General features: G+C 30.7%; 1 protein-coding gene and 1 long non-coding RNA gene across 2 annotated transcripts; both read left to right on the top strand.

The window, feature by feature from the left end:
- The first annotated feature begins 3,798 nt into the window (after positions 1–3,798).
- Positions 3,799–10,921, top strand: LOC127718313 (uncharacterized). Its single transcript, XM_052224309.1, has 6 exons — positions 3,799–3,932; positions 4,516–4,568; positions 5,748–5,859; positions 6,856–6,899; positions 7,544–7,600; positions 9,779–10,921. The coding sequence occupies exons 1-6, from the start codon at positions 3,844–3,846 to the stop codon at positions 10,075–10,077; spliced, it is 654 nt and encodes a 217-aa protein (XP_052080269.1). The 5' UTR covers positions 3,799–3,843; the 3' UTR covers positions 10,078–10,921.
- A 168-nt stretch (positions 10,922–11,089) lies between these two features.
- On the top strand, positions 11,090–23,684 carry LOC127718311 (uncharacterized). Its single transcript, XR_007989727.1, has 6 exons — positions 11,090–11,788; positions 15,015–15,067; positions 16,930–17,038; positions 19,280–19,320; positions 21,441–21,497; positions 22,940–23,684. It is a non-coding gene; the product is annotated as an uncharacterized LOC127718311 (long non-coding RNA).
- The last annotated feature ends 685 nt before the right edge of the window (positions 23,685–24,369 follow it).

Below are 24,369 nucleotides of genomic sequence, written 5' to 3'. Positions count from 1 at the left end.
TAATACTGTATTTATTCTTTATATTTTAAAATATTTAACATATTATACCTACAAAAGATATATAAAATAGTAAAATAAAAAAATATCTTATACATTTCAGATGAAATAAGTTATCTCATAAAGAATACAAGATATCGTATAAATTTATAAGATATTAAACTGCAAATACAGCTCTCTCACCAACACGATCTTCTGGAATTCAACTGTAATACTGAAATTACACATGTTGTTCTACTGATGGGGTTCGTGTTGATAAATAAAGATCAAGAAACGAGGATGACGTTTCAGTTGCAGTGGTATCTTTTATGGCAAGTTCACCGCTATGTATATGAGATATAAAAACTTCCGGGAATGTGGGTCATTAACAAACGTGAAGTTACATATTGCACAAAGATGTTCCTTTTTTAATAACAATACAAAAAACAAGTAAGACAGTAGTGCAGCGATATTAATAACCATTAAAGTTGACAATTGGTGATAATGCTAAGGAATGTGCATAACACATTGTTATATCAAATACGCATTATACTGCAACTAAGGTTTTAAAATAAGACCCAAAGTACTGATGTAGAAGTATTCATCGTTACGGACAGCTAGTTCAATTTCCAAATCAGTACATATCAAACGAATTTAGTTTAAATAACTTCATAAACAGTCGAAAAAATGTATAACCTTTTGCAATGCCAAAATGTAGGTAAATAGTATCAGGATGTCTTGTTTTAAAAATATGCTGTTATAAAATGTGCGATTTCAACATTTTAAATTAATTAATATCCATCATGCATAGGTCTGAATCCGTGTCCCGTTTTATTTGATATTGGTCCTTTTCAGTTTTATCTGCTCTTGGACATAGTTTTCTTACAAGCCTAAAGGAGATTTATACTTTGTGTAACACTTAAGTTCGTTGTTCACCTATCTCAACAAAATCCATGAAAATTGATACTCCACGAATAATAATGAGTCCGCAGTATACGGTTTATACATTAAAATCAAAAATAAATAAAAAAGTTGCCCCAAGCACTCAGCTTAGAGGGATATTATTCAGTTTTGAAACGTACAATTTATTGGTTTATCTCTTATTTAGAATGAAGTCATTCGTATGACGTCATGTTTTGCCATACGTTATAGGGCTAAATTAATTTATTAAATTTTGCGAATCTTTATTTTATTTTGATATTTGCGACCGTTTAATCTTAATTGACGACAACAACTCTTCAACTACAGGACTACTATTTTACATTATAATGCAATGTTTTATGTAGCAATATTTTTCATAGTTAAAATTTACCGTCAAATCGCCGATTGACGGCGGCAACTTCTTGAATGCAGTACTGTGATTCTTCAAATGATACGATTGGAATGTAACTTTCTTGTTGTTCTGAAGTGCTGTTCATACAAAATCAGCTTTAACTTCAAATAAAACAAATACATTTTCCAAGAAAACATAGTATTTCTTGTACTGGTAGTACTCGCATAAAGTGTATTATGTTGGGATAGTTTTATGAGAGCATGGTAAATCACTTATATATACAAAATCACCGCAGTCCACAATCACAGATTATTTGTCAGAGGTTGACTACGCTACAAATTGGCACTGAAAAAAAGCCGCTAGCTAGACCAACAATTTAAAATTTATATCTTACAAAAAATCTTACAAAAAAAAATGTCTAATTTTTGCTTGTTAACATTTTCTACATACAGCCGAACAGTTAGGTCCCTTGGTATAAAGGATATACAGTATTTGTTTTCATTCCAAGATTTTCATTCAAAAATGAGAGAAACAAATGTAGGGTACTAACGGTATTAGTTGTAGGAGGAAGCGAATGACGTATTATAATAAAAAAAACTTGAAGACAATCTTTACTTTTACACAATTTTTCAAATTATCTTTTTATAACGCAATAGATTAGAAATTATAATACTGTAATTTATGGTCAACTAAATCAACACACTTTTAGAAACAAAACGACTTCTTACGGCTTTCGCGACATTGCAGAGGCATATTGACATTCAACGGGGTTGTAGTTGTTTTCTAAAGACAGTTTACCCAGCGACATCTTCTCATTTACATTTCTCTGGCAGAAGTAATGGGTGGTACATGGAAGAGTATTCCATGCCTCGCTCATTGTCGTACATTTTCTTATGGAACATACACTTGTATTTGTTCATTCATGCGACAGTGGAATAAACAATGGTGGATTCCGGCGCTGTAAATTTAAAGAACAAAATCGTGGAGAAAAAAGTCGGTGATATGGTTTTCAATGGATTCATCTTCTATTGCATTATCTCGGTTGGTTGCAAACGGGTTCCGATTTCCATTTTGACTTCGGTACTGAACAAATATATTTTTCGTCATTTTTACATGTTTTATTTTGGAAGTTAAAAACATTAAATGACCGTTGTTAAAAGCTGAAATGAAGATTTTGTGCAAAAAATTAGATAACCGCGTCAGACAGGTGACCACTGAAAAGAGTTAAATTATATGGAGCAAACGTTTGAAAGAGTCTAAAAGTAACCGTTAGTGGCATGTGATCACTGCAACCGTTAAGGCAGGTTTACTGTATTTCTGTTTTCGAGTTGGTTACCTATTTCAAATGGGTCATGTTTCTGCAGTGTCTTCAACATAGTCCCTACATGTATTATGGTCAATTCTATTAATATGCTCCGTTGATTCTATTAATCTGCTCCAAGAAGTCATTGAAATTTGTTTTTAGCAGGCTATGCATTTTACTTTTTCAGTCTAACTGTATGAAGAAGACTGAAGAGTTTGCTATAATACATAATAAGCAAGACTTAACTTATGAATTTATATATTCAATTTAAAGTTTGCAAGCGACCTAATTTTACAAAAATTGACACAAGCGGGATGTAACGACGAGCACAATTAATAGAAACAAAAATAGATAAAATAAAATAATTATAAAGAGTTATGCAATACTTTCACATCATTTTACGATAACAACAAACAAAACCATACGTTGGAGAACTGGCTAATGAATCTTTGATTGTCTCGTTCAATCACAATTTTTCTAGACTTAGGATAATTAATATTAAGGCTTGATATAACAAAACGATACTTGCATTTCGTTGAAAACATTTGCTGACATTATCAGATCATTTAATTTTGTGTTTGTGGATGTGTCGATGTTTAATTGAGGTATACCTCACATCTACTTTCATTCATTTATTTTAATCTTTTAGACTAAAGTCATAATTTATATTGTTAAACTTTTATATAATAACAAATATCCGGATTAACGCCTCTGTATACCAACACGTATTTGACATAAATTTTTCACTTTGCCATTCATGATTTACAATTTTTAACCAAATACGATTCTATTACTTTACTTGTCAAACACCTTTCCCTTCTTATATATATTATCACCTCAAAACACCTCAGTATTTAACCATGTATGTCAATTCCGGAATACACAACAACATGTCAAAACCCAATACGGTTTACCTGGGATAGAACATATCAAAAACACAAATGTGTACCTAATTTAATTTTTATAGATTTTTAATAAAATTATAAATCAAATAGACATTACATATGTACGTTTTCAAACATAACAAAAATTACTTTAAATGACATAAAAATGTTCAGTAAAATTATAATAAAATTGCCTCCTTATTGTTGTCCAAATGTATATTTTTTTTTCAAATTAACCTCAATGAACTTGATGATTATTAAGGAAGTTTGTTCTATTGAACATCCGATCTGTATTTTTTTCATTGGCTATATTTATATATATATTTCAGGAATTGAAAAAACAATTCTTCCGGCTTTCTGATATTTTGATAGAGTTTTTAGTTGATATCATTATCGACTTTGACACAATGTTCTTTATTTACATAATTCTATTACTTTGTTTTAGTGATACAGGCACAAGTTTAACAGGTCTTAAAGTATGTGAAAACACACAAAGGTATGGTTTTAACAATATAATAGTTTAAAGATACTATAATATGTTTCACTAACTCATTTCATTCAACATAGCAATCAAAATCCGGATACAACTTAGTCATGTGGTCGTAATGATACGATAAGTATTATAAGTGGTTTTACAATATAATTTTTGTTCTGTAGTAAATTTGTTTTAATCAGTCAGACAGCTTTCCCATCAAAGTAATTACGGCATAGTGTCTTAAACAATAAAAATACCCTTTTCATGTATCAAACTCTAAATCAGCCTTATTCTAAACAAACTAATACGCATGTCTTGAGATGACTGTTTCGTAATTCTTAAACTGTTTGATGTTTTAATTGTGTTGTATGTAAGGCTTTATATTTGTGGCTAATAAGGTATTGCAAGGGTAATTATTCTAGAACATAGAAAGATAAGTGAATAGTTACACAATGAACCAACAATCAGATTAAAGTTGGTCTGATGTATCTTCTAAGTGCAAAAGTAGTGTTAACGTTATTTACAGAAAACTATGGCATAGAAAATACTTTTCTTTTTAAAAATATAATAATGTTTATTTATATATATTTTTTTATTATTATAGGAATATAGAGTATTGTTGTTCGGGCTATGAAGACATAAATGATACATGTACAGGTATGAACATATATTTAAAGCTTTAATGAAAAATTACCAATATATTACCCATTTGCAGAAAACTAAAAGCAAATGGATATAACGGTAAGATTTAAGATGAGCCCCTTGTCTATATTATGATATATCTCGCTTATTTGAACAAAATACAAATAGGAAATGTGCAAATCAAATCAAAGAAATTGAAATTAAGAGAAAACAAAATGAAACTATATAAACCAGTAGGATTATGGACTGCAACAAGTAGAGCAGGAAAACAATTGTGCCCTCATTTCTGTCTAAAATGCTTCAAAAGCAAACATTCTTTCGATAGCGTTGGTTCTAGTTTTGTAGTTATTCACAAAAATCGATTGGATACTAAAATTATACAACGTTACAATGTGTAGTACTAGGAATTCGTGTCATATTCATTTAGGATTCTCTTGGTTTCAACAACTTATAAAATATTATGCTATGGTAAATACTTGTATTTAATCATTCAACAATAACTGAAAAACAACACTGAACGTAATTCAGAACATCTTCTAAAAATTATTAATTTGGTACTTATAATTTTTTTTTAAATAAGATTCTTTTTTTTATAGAACGAGAAATAATGTAATCAACAATGGACGGTTATTGATTAAGATCATAGGGAATGATGAACATACAACCATTAGGCATAGGTTCAATCACATGCGGCAGTACTGCCTTTTGTAGTATCAAAGTATGATCTGTAACATAATTATTTTAGGCATCTGTTTTTTAAAACTAGCTTCTATGCTTCTTATTGAAGTATCTATCAATATGTACATATTCAATGACCGACTTTTCGCATTATATTGACGTTTGCCGTACCAAGTGTTAGGCGGTGGCGTTTTTCCTGGTAGAACTCGGTTTTTCATTTTGGTGTTTTAAACAATTATATTGATCAGTTAGGAATCAAACATATTTGATTTTTACTTTAACGAACGAATTTGTTAATTTTATTGATAAGGCAGTCGACAGAACTTAATAATACTGCTTGAATATGCAGTGGTCCTCTCAACTAAAGCACACTCACTTAAAACTTACAACGTTCACTCTCTCTAACCATTGTATGCTAGAACTTTTACAATATACCTTGCGTTATGTTTAACATTTCTATAAAGCCGGGGCACAAAATAGAATTTCATTTCCAAAGTTTGTTCATGTGCTTTTCAGAGTGCAAATTAGGTTTTATGTCAATAGGAGGAAAACCGTGCACCCATTGTCCAAACAACAGATTTGGAGCAAGATGTTTGACCCGGTGCAACTGTAACCACATTGAAAAAAGGTAAAATAAAAATGAAATAAAATGCATTTTTGTATTAAAACCAATATCATTTATAGTTTCTGTTTACTTTTTTGTATAATACGAAACTCAAATTGTACCGTACAATTAAATACGGTTTGCGGTTTTGCTGTTTGTCTTTTTAAGATTATATAGTGGCTGTTTAAACATTTAGATTGAATAAGTCGAAACTCGAGAATTTTTCTAGGCATTTGTTTACCCTTAAAAAAAGGGAAGTACACACTTTTAATGTTATCAACATACTTTCACTTTAAAGTCTCATCATACTGCCGTAAGTATATGGACATATGTCATTACTAATAGGTTGATATTTCACGAAGACGCGTTTTGTGTTGAAATCTTTATGATAAACGGCCATTTGAGACCTTATTACACGACGACTTAGATGTTCATTTTTCCTCCAGGCTATATCGCACATTAAATAAGCTACTAAAGGGACCACATAATATCGTCATACTAATGTAATTAAAGACGGTGACTTAATTGATGTTAGCTTAATGGAACAACTAATAGCTCTATGCATATTTTGAAATTGTTCTTTACAAAGAAGAAGAAAAACTAGTCGTATTGCAAACTCTCAACAAACGAATCAATTGAAACCTGCAACATAAAAACCACAATGATTTTAAAACAACATGATAATGACAACGTTATCGCAAAACAAAAACCAACAACAACAACAAAACTAACAGGTTCGCAAAACACTACATAGAAAATTAACGATTGAGCAAAAAGAGGCCCACCAAAAACAAAGCTTTACTCATGTGCTACGAAAAGGTGTGCACTTCTTGTGCCACATATGGCAGCAGTAGTGTTAAGTTCCTTTATCTATCAAGTAAGATAGCCATTGCAATGTTTATCAGATACTTAAGTTTCAAATATAATGAACGTGAACATGCTATTATACTAGTATTATTCCTCCTGTATATTGAAATTTCAGTGTTTTTTTGTTTTTTTGTTTTTTTTTATTTACGCCAGGTGTGATCATGTGAAAGGGTGTGTTCCAAAGTTTGAAGTTGGTGGTAGGTATTTTCAAACTATAGCAGCATTTACAGTGGAAAATCACCAATTCTTACGATTTTATTTTGCTTAGTTCTAAATTTTAAATGTATTGTTTTGTGAACTTGTTTTTCTCTTCGTTGTTTTTCTTTTTTGTTATCCAATGCCGTTGTCAACTTATCTCGACTTGTGAATTTTTAATATCCCCTTTGTATCTTCAGCCTTTTTAGGAATAGAAAAATTGATTCGACGATCTTGGTCATCATAAATTTGTATAGAAATATCTTTAAAATTGTTTGTATTCATTTTTACTTTATCAGATAGACAACTGTATATGAAACACGTTCCCAGCATGCTATAATTGTGCTCTTCAACTTCGTACCTTATTTGGCTTTTCAACTTGTTTGAATCGAGTGGTACTGGTGAGTCTATTGCAGATGAGACGTGCCTCTGGCGTACAGAATTAAAAGCTGGTATTTTGATGAGTTTTCTTTTTACTAGTTACTAAAACAGGCTGCACAATGGCTTTTTCGGCACTTTGTAGTCTGTACATTAACTGCTATCTCTTTTTAAGTTACTTATTTTTTTTTATTTATTCATATTTCACATGTTAATCTTAATTATGTAAATTATATTTCACATAATAAATGTTAAATTATCTTTGTAGAAGATGTCAATTATACAACTAGATCTGTGGTGGAAAACTATTCCGAATCAATGATGGGTAACAATTTTGCTGACTGTTTTAGTAGTCGCCCAATTTTAAGTATATCTTGCAAGATACATGTATCCTATTTTTATTTAAATTATTTAGATTCAATCTGATAAATATTAGGCCATATTAGTGTTAATTTTAATTATAAAGCAAGAGAGATGGATACAGTCCACAATTTATTCAAACGTAAGAACAAGTTGTTTAATAAATCAATTAGCCGGTTTGAATAATTTTTCAGTGTTCTGTTCTTATTGATAGTTAAGCTTTAACAATGCTTCAGAAAAAACCATTAAATAAATAAACTACTGTAATTTTTAATTAAACAAAACATCATGATGACCTTACCGCAAAAGCCCTTAAGAGTGACACGTTACCGAGAGTATGACATGAATAGACTGAATCACGCTTTAGCGCCTCAATTAACCAACCTCCCGCTGCTGCGACAGTAAAACATCGATTCAGAGAAACAGGCACAACCCTTGCTGCACACGAACTGTTTGAATGATCTTTGATACAAGTAAAAAAGCTCGGATAAATTAAAATTGTCCCCATTCAAAACCCGAACCGAAGACTCTAATTAGATTTCATCTGTAATTTCTTGGCTTTTCCTATGATTCAAATATCACTTTCGGCCAAAAACTCTGGGTTACATAAAGTTTACTTACTGTCAAATCCATCAAGGCTTCCTACGATAAAAGATAGTATTTTGTTTACATGGATAACAAAATCAAAAACGGTCGATAACTTTTTGCTGCTCAAGGTGATATATCATATTACATGTATATCAACCAAATAGTTCAGACTCTATTATTCCTTTAGTTAATCAAGAAAAATAAAGATGTTAACTGTTCTTGTTTTTTTACTTTTTGATAGATATACAACATCCTCTAATCATGCTAATTATATTCATCTACTGCCATTAAATATTTTGTCCACTGACTTTCTTTACTTTTTATAATAGTTTTTTCATTGTTTTTAAAAGAAAAAAAGTTGCCAATGTTAAATGTATTAATAATCTAGAGAGAATCATCTCCCGACAAATGGCTTACATTGTATATCTCCAAAACAAGGACACGGACCTTAACACAGTCTTGAAGGAAATAGATAACTTAAATATTTTCCTTTCATAGAGCTATTTCAGAAGCTTGGCTTCCGTTTGAATATTTTTTCCAAACATTTTGTTTTTTATAAGAATTTACGATAAATATACATCACTGTTATCAGACAACCATAATTAAAAAGAAGAGAGAGAAAATGACAAAAGAATAATCCACCTCATCAGTCGAAAACGAACTGGAAATGTCGTGCCAAAAAAGGAAAAAAAAAGACAAAAAAAAAGACAAACAACAGTACACACATCACAGTATAGTAAACGAAAGACTCTGCAACACTCACCCCACCAAAACAGGAGGTGATCTCATGTGCTCTGTATGAATATTTAATTTAGTTTCTCAATTTTGAAACCGATTTATAGCAAATATTTTTGAAGTGCAGTTAGGTAAATCTCATTTTTCCTCTGTCAAACATTTGAAATATTTCTTGCTTTCTCCTGAATTTGCTCGTGTGACGGGTCATAAAGAGACGACTATGCCTAGTGATTAAACAGAGGAATAGCACGCATATTTTATATACCCTTCGAAACAAAGGGAATATATTCTTTTTCTGATAAAAGTTAACTTGGTTGAGAATTCGTTGGTTATGCATAAAAAATAAAGAAAAATATGTAGCATGCTCTCCTGACCCAGTGTCTATGGGGGTTTTAAAAAAATTAGGACAAATGTTTGTCCATATCGATTTGATTAAATGCAAAAAAGCGAGTTGTTTTTGGTTTTTTTTTATATTCAAGTCCATCAGTTTTAAATACGAAACTTCATTTTTAGGTTTTTGATGAATGTATTTTGATATAAAAAGAGACAAATTCAAAAAGGGGAAAGTCCACAAAAACTGACAAAAAGATAGAAGTTATCAACCAACAAAACAAGTGGAAAACAACTGCATGTAAAGTTTGGCAACACTAGCAAATAATACAGACTAGATGTTGGTTTAGTTCTGATAAGATACAAATCTTTGACGATTTTGATGCATATCTCTATTTGTTACTTACATTAACACACAATTTAATCATAATACACACACACACATATACATATATAGATATATAATACTAGTATTTATAAACTTTTTCAGTGTTTGAATTGCACATGTTTTTGTTCGGGGCTGCAATATTAGGTGCAATAGTAATGATTGGAGGATGTTTGGGCTTTACCTGCTTTTGTAAAGAACGAAACAAGATGAATGCAAATATGATCACTGGATTGATCGAAGACCAACATGTAGCTAGTAGCTCATATCTACAAGTCATAAATGGATCGTATGGCACTGTCATTGAAGGCAATGGAAATGAAGATCGCTGCAGGCATCTCAATCCGTACGTTAGTCTGGTTCCTAAAACCAGCAATACACATTACTACATGTACTATGAATAGAGGAAACAACAACACCAGGATACATAATCCTTCTTGATTCGTGTATTAATCTTTCAGAAATAAATAATAGAAACTTAATAAAAATGAAATTGAGAATTTCAAAAGACAGTCAAATATTTGTATAGTTTGTCAAACAGAAGAGGAAGACCATTTTCATTTATACAATATATAAGGGAGAAAATGCACCATCTTCATAAAAAAAATCAACGATTTAATCACTTTTCTAGTATAACAAAAACTTTTCGGACACAAAGTCACATATCAATGGTGTTATGTTTTCTCTGTTTATTGACAGTATTAGGTATTTGCATAACAAATGCATACTATATTTCAGATCATTTGCATGAGTTATTTATCAAAAAATATGGAGGGTTATTAATGAAAATTAAATGGTCTGTGAAAATAAAATAATGTCGTAAATTTTAAAAAAGATCAAAGACTTAGTATATAATGTGAAAATGCGTGTTCATAGTAACGCCGTGATTTTTTAAGATGTTTATCATGAATATGTTCACGGATATTAATAAATTAGTTCACCAAAAAGTATTAACAGAAATACAGAACTCCAAAGTAAATTCAAAGGTGTGGTCCATTAAAAATGACAAAATCAAACGTTTGACTGTATTAACCAACGAAACGAATAGACAACAACTGTCATATTTCTGACTTGGTAAAATCATTTGCCGAAGAAAATGGTGGGTTAAAAATAGTTTTATAGCAAGCTTAACTCCTCACTAGTATGACAGTTATTTATATTTCAATTATCATGATTATAGTGACAAAATAAAGTAAGCACCCCAAACAGACATAGACCGTTAGTTTTCCCAATTGAATTGTTTGATATTTTTCATGTTAGGGCCTTTTATAGCCGGCTACAAGATACGGATTTTTTTCATTGTTGGAGGCCGTACGGTTGCCTATAATTGTTTACATCCACTTCATTTGAAGTTTGGTGGATAGTTGTCTCATTGGCAATCATATAACATTTCCTTATGTTTATATAAAATGTTAATGTGACACTAATTGGATCCAGCAGCTAAAACTGTAATCATACATCAAACAATAGAAAAAGGCTCAATAAGAACTCCGATTCATTCTTTCAATCAGTTAATGAATCAATCAATGTTAGCTTTATTTCCGCATAGAATGAAATGACAATGTTCACAATTACAGAATAACAGAATAACAAGAGTTAATGAAATGGAATGAACTAAACACAAAAATATAATAATTACGAATTTGAATTGGCAATTATACTATACATATTTCCACAAAATTTCTAATTTGCAACACATTTGCAGCAAATTATTGTATCTAAGCTACGTATCCTGTAAATCATACTATTACATGCATTGAGCTTGTTTCTGTTGATAAATTGCAACTGATGAGAAATTATTAGTTCTGGTTGTAGCATTAACTTTTGTTCGCGATTTTTTTTTTTAATTGATGAAATAGTCCATCACGAAGTAGGAAATTGGTTTCATTCGTTCAATCTGTAGGCGTCCCACGTGTTTTCATGACTAAATTTACCGACAGTTTTTTAAATTTATTTTAAAATTTCTTCCTGATCTCCAATCACTTGAAAGAGTGATAATGAATGTTGCCAGTACCGAAACAAAAAAATGTCTCTTACCTTTGTATTGCTAATAATCTATACTATCCACGAAGGCATATGTTTGGAAGGTCTGAATGTATGCGAAGACTGGAGAAGGTACGTTTTTTTTACTTTGCAAAAAAGAAAAATTTGGATTCTGTGATTACTAATTTTTTATAAATATTGTGTTTCATATCGAATATTACAAGTAAACCATATTTAAGTTATAATATGCCATGTATTGATTCTGTCATAGTCTGTCTTAATCTTTTTTGCATTCTTAGTATGTCTCACGAGCTTGTAGACCGTACTGGAATATCTGTATTACAGCATTCAATTTCTTGATTTTTAATTATGTTTGAAAAGTATTGGTTGTCGAATGAACTAATGTCTCTTTTTCACTGATTATTTCAAAGTGTTGACACTATGTTGAACGCTCTATCCAGTTAATTAAAAAAAAAATAACGCAATCACAATTATGTCTGTTCATTTTGTATCTTACATCTTTAATGAATAGTAAGGGCGGTTATAAACTTTACAACAACAACAGTATTTCAGTTTTCCTTCCTTAACCTTTAATGTCTATATAATAGCATTAAAGCACTGCCTACATATGGAACATTTATATACCAGTCGATATGATATTCTAGAGCTTGCGTTTCTTTTCGTGATTTGATAAAATAGGTCAATTGTTTTAAAGGAAGCTGTGAACCCAGGGTTTCACCAGGTACAGTTGAAGTCGTCTATTCGAAAGGTTTACGAACGCCATTTTATTTTGGTAAATTGATTATTCACCAGAGAAGACATAGTCATCATGAGCACTACGATGGATGCCACTAGGCTATCAAGATTTAATTGCCCTCATTGACGTTAATCTTCAGTGTTATACACAGTATAAAAGAGGGACGAAAGACACCAGAGGGACAGTCAAACTCATAGATCGAAAATAAACTGACAACGTCATGGCCAAAATTAAAAAGACAAACAGACAAATAATAGTTCAGATGACACAACATAGAAAACTAAAGACTAAGCAACACGAACATATTTCGTCAATTTTAATTTTAGTCATTCTTCTGTCCGATTGTTATCGACTAATAATTCTTATTGTTCTTGATATCTTTTTTTTTATTATCAAAAAGGTGAAGGAACATTTTGATTCTGTTATGGCAAGACAACATAAAGTTTTTGAGAATATTTTCAGCGTGTACATAATGTAACCAATGGTATGATAATAAGATGTATAATGAATTACAAAAGAGGTGTGCTAGTAAGAGATCTCAAGTCTATATTTCAACACGTGGAAACATCATGCTCAGCCAAGAAACGACAACAAACGTTTAGAGAACCGTTGTTATAGCTATCTACATAATTTCGGCACATATAAGTTGTTCAATGAGTGCGCACATAATTTCCCAATCCACAATATAAATTTTTATAACAGAGAAAATTCATGAAATGTTACTTACTTTAAAATTTGGTCATAATTTGTGCCATTGTAACTTTTCAAGTGTGAAATGTGTTTTTATTTTCCAAAAAGGGTCTATTTTTGCATTGCTGGGAGAAGTTAAAATCACAAATGATAACGTTTAAAGTTGATCTTATTTTTGGCCCAATTAAAGTAATGGAATTTCCTACTCCTCATTATAACAATAAAGTACATCGAACACCCCCTTTTATCCAAAATGAAAAGGATTCATAACCTATATGATATAATTCGTCTAATAGCCTTGTGTACACTTACATATAAAACTTGAAAAAGCTTTCTCAGCTTACTGATAATTATAATTGTAATTCTTTTTATAGATGATTTACAAATGAAGTCCCAATTTGCTATCGTGTCTCATTTGTACTTTGTCGTTATGTAACATTTGGGCTTCGATATGAATTTTATGAAAACCTGACTATAACAGAAATTGAATCAGCGGAAATGACCTCTTTTGAATTATTACAATTTTAATCTATTAAATATTTCCAGGAAATTCGTTCCACATCCTTTAAAAGAATGAATCAAATTTGTGATTGACGTATAGCATTTCAATGCAAATTGTTCTTTTTTCAAACTATGATATTTGTTTCTAAATTTATTAATCAAATAAACAATTTGCAGTATTCAAACATATCGCAAATAATAACTTTTGTTAAATATGTTATTATGTTTTTATATTATTATTTTTTTTTGGAGGGGAGAGGGCGGGGGAGGGGGTATTTAACTATAAGCTTCTGTTTCTATTGTACGAGTTTTTTGCAAAAATTATGATAAAATGGACACTGTTAAAGTTATTGGTTATAAAGATAGACTAAAACGATTGTAATATCTTTAAATAAATTTTATTTGGTTCATCATTTTATCGCTTTACTTGTTTCTGTTACTGACGATTGTAACTATTCGAAAACAATAAACTCATAGTGCGTACAGTTTGCAAGAATAAACTATACGTTTCAAACGTCTTCATATAAAATAAAACATAATTTGTGATTGTACTCATCAACGATCAATTTAACATAATCACGCAATAAAGTGTGTAGCGGATTGTCTTATAAGCTATTTTAATTAAGTAAGTATTTGAATTGCACTCAACTTGTTTAAACTTGTGTATGGCAAAGTTACATAATCAAAGTTCTACATAATTATCAACCACACATAATGATAGCGGTTTTTGTGATTTGGATCGATCTGATGAATCAAGCATTTCTCAACAAACGTTTATAGTTCGTTCTTATGTTGTGCTGTAACACCGCGACCAATGAGAGGATCGAGGGCTTGCACACATCTTCAAACCCACGAAATTGTGTATGTGCCTGTCTAAAAACAAGATCCGAAAAGTCAGTGGTTATCGTTGGTTGATGTCTTATATATTTGTTTTTCGTTTATCTATTTTATGAATATTGAGGTAGCTGGTTTATTTTGTGTTTACTTAACAGTATGTCATGTAAGTGCCTTTTTATAACTTAATTGTATATAGTATTGGCTTTTTCGGTTGTTAACTGCCATATAGTGACATATAGTTCCTAACATAATCGTCAGTTGGTTTTTAGCGGTAGTTGTCCCCTTGGAAGTCATACCACTTCTTCTCATTGTTAGAATATAGCTATGTTAAACAGCAAATATGATGGTAACAGGTAGCCCTTGTATATTCATAACAAATTATTGCTCAGGAACATGTAATGATCGTGACGAAGGTTTGTTGAAATAAACTCCCAAGCCTTACGAGAGTCATTGAATTCGTCATGTCCTCACGAGTCCTCCGAGGAAGAGTAGATTATAGAAATGTTCGTAACAATTATAAAAACGATTTTGTTAAAGATCTTTTTTAATTTATTTAATATGCTTTGTTTATAGCAAAATAGAGTATTGTTGTGCGGGCTATGAAGACAAACATGGTATATGTACAGGTAAGTACTATATATTGAATCCCGTCAATGTTGCCTTCCTTTTTCAACTTTTGTCGAAAAAAAATGCAGCAATAGTTAAACAAACTTCACTGCTTAGTTAAGTATTCAATTAAACCTTGCTTAACATTCCCAATTATAAAAATTAACAATACAAATTACAAGAAAGCGTAACGAAACCTTTCCTAACCACTTTTTCAGAGTTAAAAAAGTAGGATAAGAAAGCCACTATACAATGAACACATGAATTACTTTTTTCTTTTTTTATGTAATTGCTGTCAAGAAGGCTTCTGCTATAGGTAGACATTGTTACAGATGTATACATTGATAAAATTATTATCAAATAATGTATTCAAACTTTAATTTTATTGATAACATGCTAAACTTATCACAAAAAAACTACAACAGGTCCATTGGAAACAATTAATCAATGCACCCATTGGTGGCCATCGGTTGTTGTCTGCTCTATGGTCGGGTTGTTGTCTCTTTGACACATTCTCAATTTTATGGAATGGAAAAAAAGTATCAGCATTTCATGCACAATTTGGAAAACGTCAGTTATCTTATCAACCAGGGTGGTGACTTTATACGTCTGTCGATTATAATGTGACATCATGGTTGTTCCCTTTTTAAACTTTCAATTTATTATTTATCATAAGTCAGACAGACATTTCTAACCACACTTAAATAATCACCAATTAAGGGTCAAATTAAAGGTTGTGCGCAAACGGACCAAAATTATGTTAAATTATTATTGTGTAAGGGTAAAAATATGTATTAACAAAAATACCAAACTCAAGTTTAATTTAATTTAAAGACTATGAAACCTAACAAAACCAAACTATCGACTATATCAACCATCGAATGGAAAACAACTGTTTATTCCTGATTTGGAATTAACATTTTTCAACGACAGGAGGGTTAAACCTGGTTTTATAGCTAGCTAAACCGCCCACTTTTATGGCAGTTGTTTTTAGATCCGCCATATTGAGAAAAGCGTATGAGCAAGCAAACCAAACACATTTGCTTAACTTCATACTTATTGGGATCAAGCAGCCAAACTAATGTAAACATACATCATAGATATATAACACTACAGACTTAAAAAAATTAAAAAAATGCATAAATGTACGAATAAAATCTAAATTAGCCAAAACATGTAAATCTGTATATATTATATCATAATTGAAAATGCCTAGTTTCCCAAAATTTTCTAAAATGATATTGTTGACTCAAACCTTTTTGACAGACTACTCCAATGTGAACTACATGTTAGTAGGGCTTGAGTTTTCGTTTAAAAATTATCCATTAATCAACAACAACAAAATTAGTATTATTCAGTAACATATTTACAAGTGCATACATTGTTAAAATACCCATGAGCAACTAACAGACAATTAATTTTGGAATTTACAAATATGTTATCATAAATAAATTTTTAAGTGGCAGTTTCTTTATTTTCTAGCTGAAGTGCAATCTCATTAATTTTACGTTTTTTTTTCGCATTCCATCTTATACCAACGAAAAAAAGACATACCAGGCATATAGTTTTGTACGCCAACGCCTATTTATTTTTTTGTATCGTAATAAGGCCAGGAAAGAATTTTAGTATGTCACTTTAAAGAACCCTGATGTTAAATTGCCCAACGCAGCTTCTCGATAGGACAAATAAAAAAATTAACATAAAGTCAAATAATCGTGTTTGCATATATTATACTGAATTTGAACCAACAGGTCCTCGATGGTAGTATCTACACTCTTTGGTGTAAACTTCAAAAACAAACCAATCGATGTGATAAATTTATCTTAATGAACGATTGAAAAATAGATAACATATCATATTCATATTATTACCTATTTTCCAGAATGCAACATTGGTTTTACATCTATAAGCGGCAACTCGTGCACCCCGTGTGGAAACAACAGATTCGGTGAAAGATGTCTGGTTCGTTGCAACTGTCAGAGTGTAGAGAGGTAAAATACTATTAAATTAAATATTTTTATTTCAACAGTTGTTATACAATTTTCATAAGCGTGCAGTACAAGAGTTACAAGAGGTACATGTAATTAGTCATAAGGTACTAGTATACACAATAAATATGTAATTATCTTCATGTCAATATGACATTATTCATTTAGATTTTCAAGCATAAAATAGCTAGAAGATATAAAATAATATACAGAATATAGTTTTCCAATTAATATTGAGAATTTCTGATAAGGTTCAGTATTACAAAGTGACAAAAAACCTTCAATGTTGGCATGGTTGTGGATATTTCTACAATATGGAAGCAAATGCTAGTTTTCTTATGCTACAGTTTTAACTATTAATATACAAGCATGTTCTTTGTTACAAATATATTCTTTGCATTACTTTCATCATATTTCGAGTTTTATTATATTCAACCATCTACATGTTTCTAAAGGTCATCGTGAATTTGCAATATCTAATTTTGTAAATAATACTAAATAACTCTAAAAGGTTATAAAGATATTGTTTTATATCATAATTCATTTTGAAATATGAAAGATATTGACCACCCGATATAATTTGTAAGTCACTGTTCCATTTTGATTAAAACTTGGCACACCAAACTTGATTCGCTAATTTAAAAGTACTCTCATAAACATCAAACTGGTTTGAAACATTAAACATGTTAAAGTTCACGTATAATAATAGAATATAGATAATTTTTGTTAACCATTCCAGGCTTACCTTTTAAACATAGCATTAATCTAAATAAAGTCCTATGTAAGGATATTTTCGTTAACTACTTGCATTATTAAATGACAATTGAAAGAATAGGATTATGCTAAAAACTGGTTGCTTCGGAAATTGTATTATGTCTGCTTTTTTGTGTTTTCTTATGTCTAAATTGTTGATTGCGTTCACAAAAAGAGACACAGTTGTGAGCAAACGAGACAGCAACTGAAATATACAGGAAATACATATGGAAGTCAATTCAATATACAGCATGTGAAGCTCAACATAGACCAAAAAGTTAATAAAGATAAATGAATAGAATAAGATAAATCATGAAAGATCGTTATATTTCATTTAATGATATAAAAACAAAACAATAGCAAAATATATTGCAATGTTTCATATTTTGGATAATCACCAAATTGTTTACATGATCAAACCTAATTTCTATGTCGACAAGAACATTTAAAAAAAAGAAAAAAAAAAAAAAAAACAAATATGAAAACTAAGCGGATTTTGATTTCTTTATTTTGCAATTTCTGCCACGTGAAACCATACTACGCACCAAACACAATTTATCAAATTAAGCTCAAAATAGTAAATATGTCACTTCAAAACTCAAAATGCACTGTACTGTATTATCGAATCTCTGTTTTTGAGTATTTATTTCAGATAACAGCGTCATGAATAGTGCAGGAAGACAAAATTGCATTCATGGCGACAACAAATGTTGATAGGAATAAGCACATTTAATTTGAAAATCAAAAAATAAAAATCTATCAACTGACATATACAGTTATTTTAACTATATAGAAAAAAATCATTCAACAGTTATTTTAAATACATTAGTGTGTCAAAAACTAGTATTCATCTTTTAATTTGATAACATCATGAATTGTTCCTTACGGTCTTCAATGGAAAAAAAAGAAAGGCCTCATTAAAAGATCCGGTCGATGATGTTTGCCAATTAGATGTCCGATACAAATGTTTTGGTGCTAAAATAATATGTTTGAAAATTGTTTATAGAAATTTGTTTAAATATTGTGGAAAAACAAACTATATCATTCCGTTGTTGACAATTGTGATACATGTACATGCATGTCCATAACGTCATCTTGACATAAGAAACTACGCATTCAGTGATATGCAAGATTTTTTATACATAGTTAAAATCGTTCCCATCTCAATGAAGGTTACGTAACGAAATTACAAGAAATAACAAGTCAAATACATATGACACGTGTTCAAGTTCAAGTTCAAATTCTTTATTGTAAACTCTCAGACACATATAGTGTTACAAGAGGAATTCAGTACAAAAAATCAAATGGAAATGGCAGCTAAAATATACAACTGCGTATCATTAAATTAATTATGAGCAGTACAGCTGCTTACAATATTTTTTCTACATTCCTCAAAAATATAGCTATATTCTTTAAGACCTTTATATTACATAATGTTGAACTTATCAATTAATATTGCCTAGCATTAATTTATTATTATCTATTGCACAGGTGTGATAATGTAGTAGGGTGTATACCAAATGAAGTAAGCGGTAGGTTCTGTATTTATATTGTCAAACTGTCCTGGTTTTAACATATGAGATTGTTCAAACCTTTGTAATCGAGAGTTCAATTATAATAGTTGATTTTCTAATTCTGAATTCATCTTTTTGATTATCATGTTGGTATCTTATAGCTCTCTTGAACATGTTTTGACCAATCTGCATTGGTTTATTATTAAAAGTAAAAAAATAAAATACCGAACTTCAAAGAAAATTCAAAACGAAAAGTCCTTTATCAACTGGCAAAATCAAAAGCTAAAACACATTAAACGAATGGCAAACAACTGTCATATTCCTGACTTGGTACAGGCATTTCGTAATGCAGAAAATAGTGGGTTAATCCTGGTATTATAGCTAGCTGAACCTCTCACTTGTATGACAGTCGCATATAATTCCATTATATCGACAACAATGTGTGAGCAAAACAAACAGACATAATAGGCAAAAAGTCAAAAATTGGGGTGCAGCAGTCAACATTGTGTTATAATCTTAATCACTATAAAAAAAAAAGTAAAATCACAAAAATACTGAACTCCGAGGAAAATTCAAAAAGGAAAGTCCTCAAATGAAATGGCAAAATCAAAAGTTCAAACACATCAAACAAATGGATAACAACTGTCATATTCCTGACTTGGTACAGGCATTTTCTTATGTAAAAAGGGTGGATTGAACCTGGTGTTAAAGCTAGCTAAACCTCTCACTTGTATGAAAACACTAATGACTATTTCAACAAAGAAAAACAAAATGGCATATAGACACTATATAGACAAAGTACATAAGCGAAAATAAAACACACGTCGAATTATCTCGTTTAATTCTCACCATATCAATTTAAACAACCGTAATTTACCGATGTTTAAATCTCACAAATCAAGGTAACAAACATAAATACAGGGTATCACGTGATCTCCAAAAAGAAGCGATTAAAAAATGCGTCAACAGGGAAAACCATTCTTTATTTGCATGCTTGGTCCCGATCCGCTATGAAAATCCACACTCAGTCAAAATGTCATAATGTTTCTAAATGTACCCTAAACACTCAATCAAATTTGTCATTATACAGTTTGATATATGTTGTCCTATTGCGCAATATCATTAAATACACATATGATAGAGATTGTTCTGAAATGCCTTTATTTTGGGTGTTTGTACGGTATTCTTTTAATTTACACATTCAGAGTCTAATACCTGCTTAGTGAATATACTGTGTCTTTTCGTTAATGTCGGATTTGTATTTGCTTAAGCAATTCAACATCTTGCAAAGGCAATGCTTACCCTTCCAGAGCCAAAAAACCAACAAGAGTTTACTGTATTATCAAAAAGAAGCGGAGCACAACGAGGGGGTATTCAAAACTCATTAGTCGATTAAACAAACTGACAATGTTATGGCAAAAACGAATAGTCCATAAAACATTACATAGAAAACTAAAGATTGAGTAGCCTTTTTTTCGCATTTCTTGCAGAGGTTTTTTAATCTCTAATGAACCTTCAACATGTTGAAGTATGGTACCCAGTTTCAATGTATGCTTAGCCATCGATTAAAGTCGGAATGCTAGTAACCAAATATTTATACTAGATGTGAAAATAAATCCATCATCTGTATTTTTCTTAGGTCATCCGTCAAATTGAATCAACTGAATTTAGATGTTTATGTATTGTCTTTCATGTTTTCTTTCTCTTTATGTATTTGTTTCTATAGATGAATAAACTAGTATTATATGAGAATAAATTAGTTTTTTGTTGTTTTTTTTTTGTTTCTGTGAGTTTATTCAAGGTAATCGTGAGCAAATAAGACAATCAGAATGATAAATCATCAATAAAATGCAAAAAGACTGCAGAAAATTAAGAAAATCCGATTTTAGATTTAATCAAATAAACTGATCAGAGATACCAGGATTTAGATTTGTGTTTGTCAGATGCACGTTTTCAAAATAATCATTAGTGACCAGTAAAGGTACATAAAAACCTCGGAAAAAAACTTGTTTAACTCTGAATTTCATTTGTTGTAAAACTGTTTGATTTGGACTGCTGTATATGATATTTACGCTAAAATAAAATTGTTTACTCCGACATTATTATATGACGTAATTTATGTCATATTTTCTTTGTAGACAACACCGCGCATTCCACAAGAGCCACGGAGGATATTTTTTCCGAAAAACAGACGGGTAACAAGTTTTGATAGTCGAGCAATACTTTATATATCTTAATGAGATTTTATTCTTATCCTCATTGAACAAAAGTATGTTTAGTATATTTGAGGGATGTCAACGAATACTCGAATACTCGCTTAGTAGAACCGGTTATCGTTTAAAATTTCCCTAACAGCTACCGTCAAAGTCTCGTACTGTTTTAAGGTGATGGGCTGCATAAGAGAGCAGCTTTTCCAGGCCTATGCATTTAATTTAAAAATGGTTCTAAAATAAAATTTTCGGCCACATCGGAATAGCGTCAGAGCGATTATTTGCGTCTGCATGGCTTTTAGTTACAAATTTGCGAAACCGACTTTCATTGGACAAGATAATATTTCTTACGAGCAAATTCGTCACAACCTGTGATGACCTCAGTAATTAGCCAAACGCAACAGTGACAGCTTATCTCCACGTGCATTTATTTCTGTGAATACATTTTCTTTACAAAAACGAATGTAACTGTTGTTTGGTCAGTTTTGACTTTGTTTTCATATATATTCAATAGATATTTTTTGAATTCTTGATTAAATCATTGTTAGCCGATAAGTACATGTAGTGTTAGAGATATTTGGTATGATATCTTTATATAGAAAATAAAGTTTATGTTTTAGCGTACATAAGACAACGACACTCAAGGCTATGTGGTGTTTCAAATTAAAAGATGTATTTCCGAGCGAGGACTCGATTATGGCCCGTTAACATAATCGAGTACTCAATTTATGCGTCTTTTTTTAATTCAACTATCATGATATTCACCGATATTTTATGTTTTAATAATTTTTATCAGAAAAATAAGCAGATGACAAATATTTTGAACATGCCTTAAGTAAAAAGTAAAACAGCAAACATACCGAGCTCCAAAGAAAATTCAAAACGGAAAGTAAACTCAAAAGCTCAAACACATTAAACGATTGGAAAACACTTGTCATATTTCTGACTTTGTACAGGCATTTCCTCGTGTAGGAAATGGTGGATTAAACCTGGTTTTATAGCTAGCTAAACCTCTCACTTGTTTGACAGTCGCATAGAATTCCATTATATTGACAACAATGTGTGAGCTAAACAAACAGACATAATAGATAAAATGTCAAAAATTGGGGTACAGCAGTCAACATTGTGTTATAATCTTAATCACTATAAAAACAAAACTATTTCAACAAAGAAAAACAAAATGGCATATAGACACTCTATAGACAAAGTACATAAACAAAAATGAAAGACAAGAAATCAAAAAATGACCATAGCACAATAACACAATGGCGTGATGTAAAAATACCGAGCCACGCCACAAGTATCTTACCAAAAATGGACTAAACAGTAAAGGTTACATAGTGAATGTCAATGAAGAGGGACATTTTTATTACACACACTAAATCGCTAAAGTGCAAATCTATACATATGCATTTCTTGTTTTATAGTGCTAAATTTGAAGTTGTTTGTCTACTGCGGAGGAATTGCAGGAATTATATTGCTGGTTTTGAGCTGTTCTGCTTGTGTGCAGTTCAGAAATAGAGGGAAAAAACCAAACATGACAATTTCAAATGAAGAAAACAGAATTCTAAGAGGTTCAGTCAAAGACAATCAAAATATATCTACACAAAAGAAAAGTATGCATATATACCATACCATCGATGACGACATATTAACAGATCGAAATTCCGATTGTTATGCATATCCAGTAGTACAGAATGAATCCAGTGACCCCAAAAGAAAAAAAAGTGAAACTGAAGCTGCTTGTAGTTATGCTCAACCATACAAAAGCCTGGTCCCTGTAACTATTGAAATGCATCATTATAAATAGAGAAAATGATTAGAAATATGCTTAAAACAGTTCACGCAGTAATAAATAAAAAAGAACCATGAACACAGAAACGAATCAATTATTTCAAAAGGGCCAACAAATAAAAATATCAGACAAAAAAAAAGCCTCAGAAATGACAAGGAAAAATAAATAGCTGTGATCTGCTTTTCATGTGTTATAGATATATGAGCATGCTGTATCAGAATTTTTTAATTTGGTTTTGTACTCTTTCTTTTGCCATGTGTCTGTGTTATATAGTGTTGTTACATGCATATTTTAGTTTTAATTTGTTGCACAAATGTATGATATATGTTGAATTTTTGTTAGATTTTTTTTCACTCTTAATAAAAAAAATGGCTTTCTACATTCGTTAAGGAACTGCCTAAAAGAATGAACAACAACCAAGCTAAAAATTAGTTTTATTCAAGTTACTGTTTGATTCGATTGTTTATGAGGAATACATGAATCTTAATAACCTTGTTTCCGACGTGGTATAATATCTTTATCAATTGAGAGAGTTTCAGGGTTTGCTTTTTTGATAAAGTTATGCCTGAGAAAATAGATTATTTGCCATATTATTAGATTTAATGAATCCCCACTTTGTTTAATAATATCACAAAATTTCACAGTAGGTTACCCGCATGTTACATTCATCCTTAGCTTTATAAATTGCAGATACAGTGCAGGTTAAGATTTGTGGTATTTTCACAGTTATGCAAATCATATCATTTCTAACGTTTTATCTTATTTCCTTTTAAAAATGCACAGTTACAGTAACTAAAAGTGCGATGATCCATTTACATAAATACATTAACGGTGCTTTGTGGCAAGTTTTGGTTTTTGGTTTGAAAATTCAAAAAGTTTCATACAAAAAGCTTCCCAAATTTCGGTTTAGAAGGTTATTTATTTGAACTAACAAGAATCAAGAGTTATGCGCAACGACAGAACATAACAATATTAATTCGTTTTAAGTCAACTGTGTTTAAAATTAGAAAAAAAAAATATTTGAAAGACCAAGATGAAACGATGCCTACCGATACTATTTGG

This window comes from Mytilus californianus, unplaced genomic scaffold (assembly GCF_021869535.1).
Source record: "Mytilus californianus isolate M0D057914Y unplaced genomic scaffold, xbMytCali1.0.p SCAF_10, whole genome shotgun sequence".
Lineage (NCBI taxonomy): Eukaryota > Metazoa > Mollusca > Bivalvia > Mytilida > Mytilidae > Mytilus > Mytilus californianus.
Note: the sequence above shows the minus strand (reverse complement) of the source record. Positions and strands in the feature narration are given on the sequence as shown.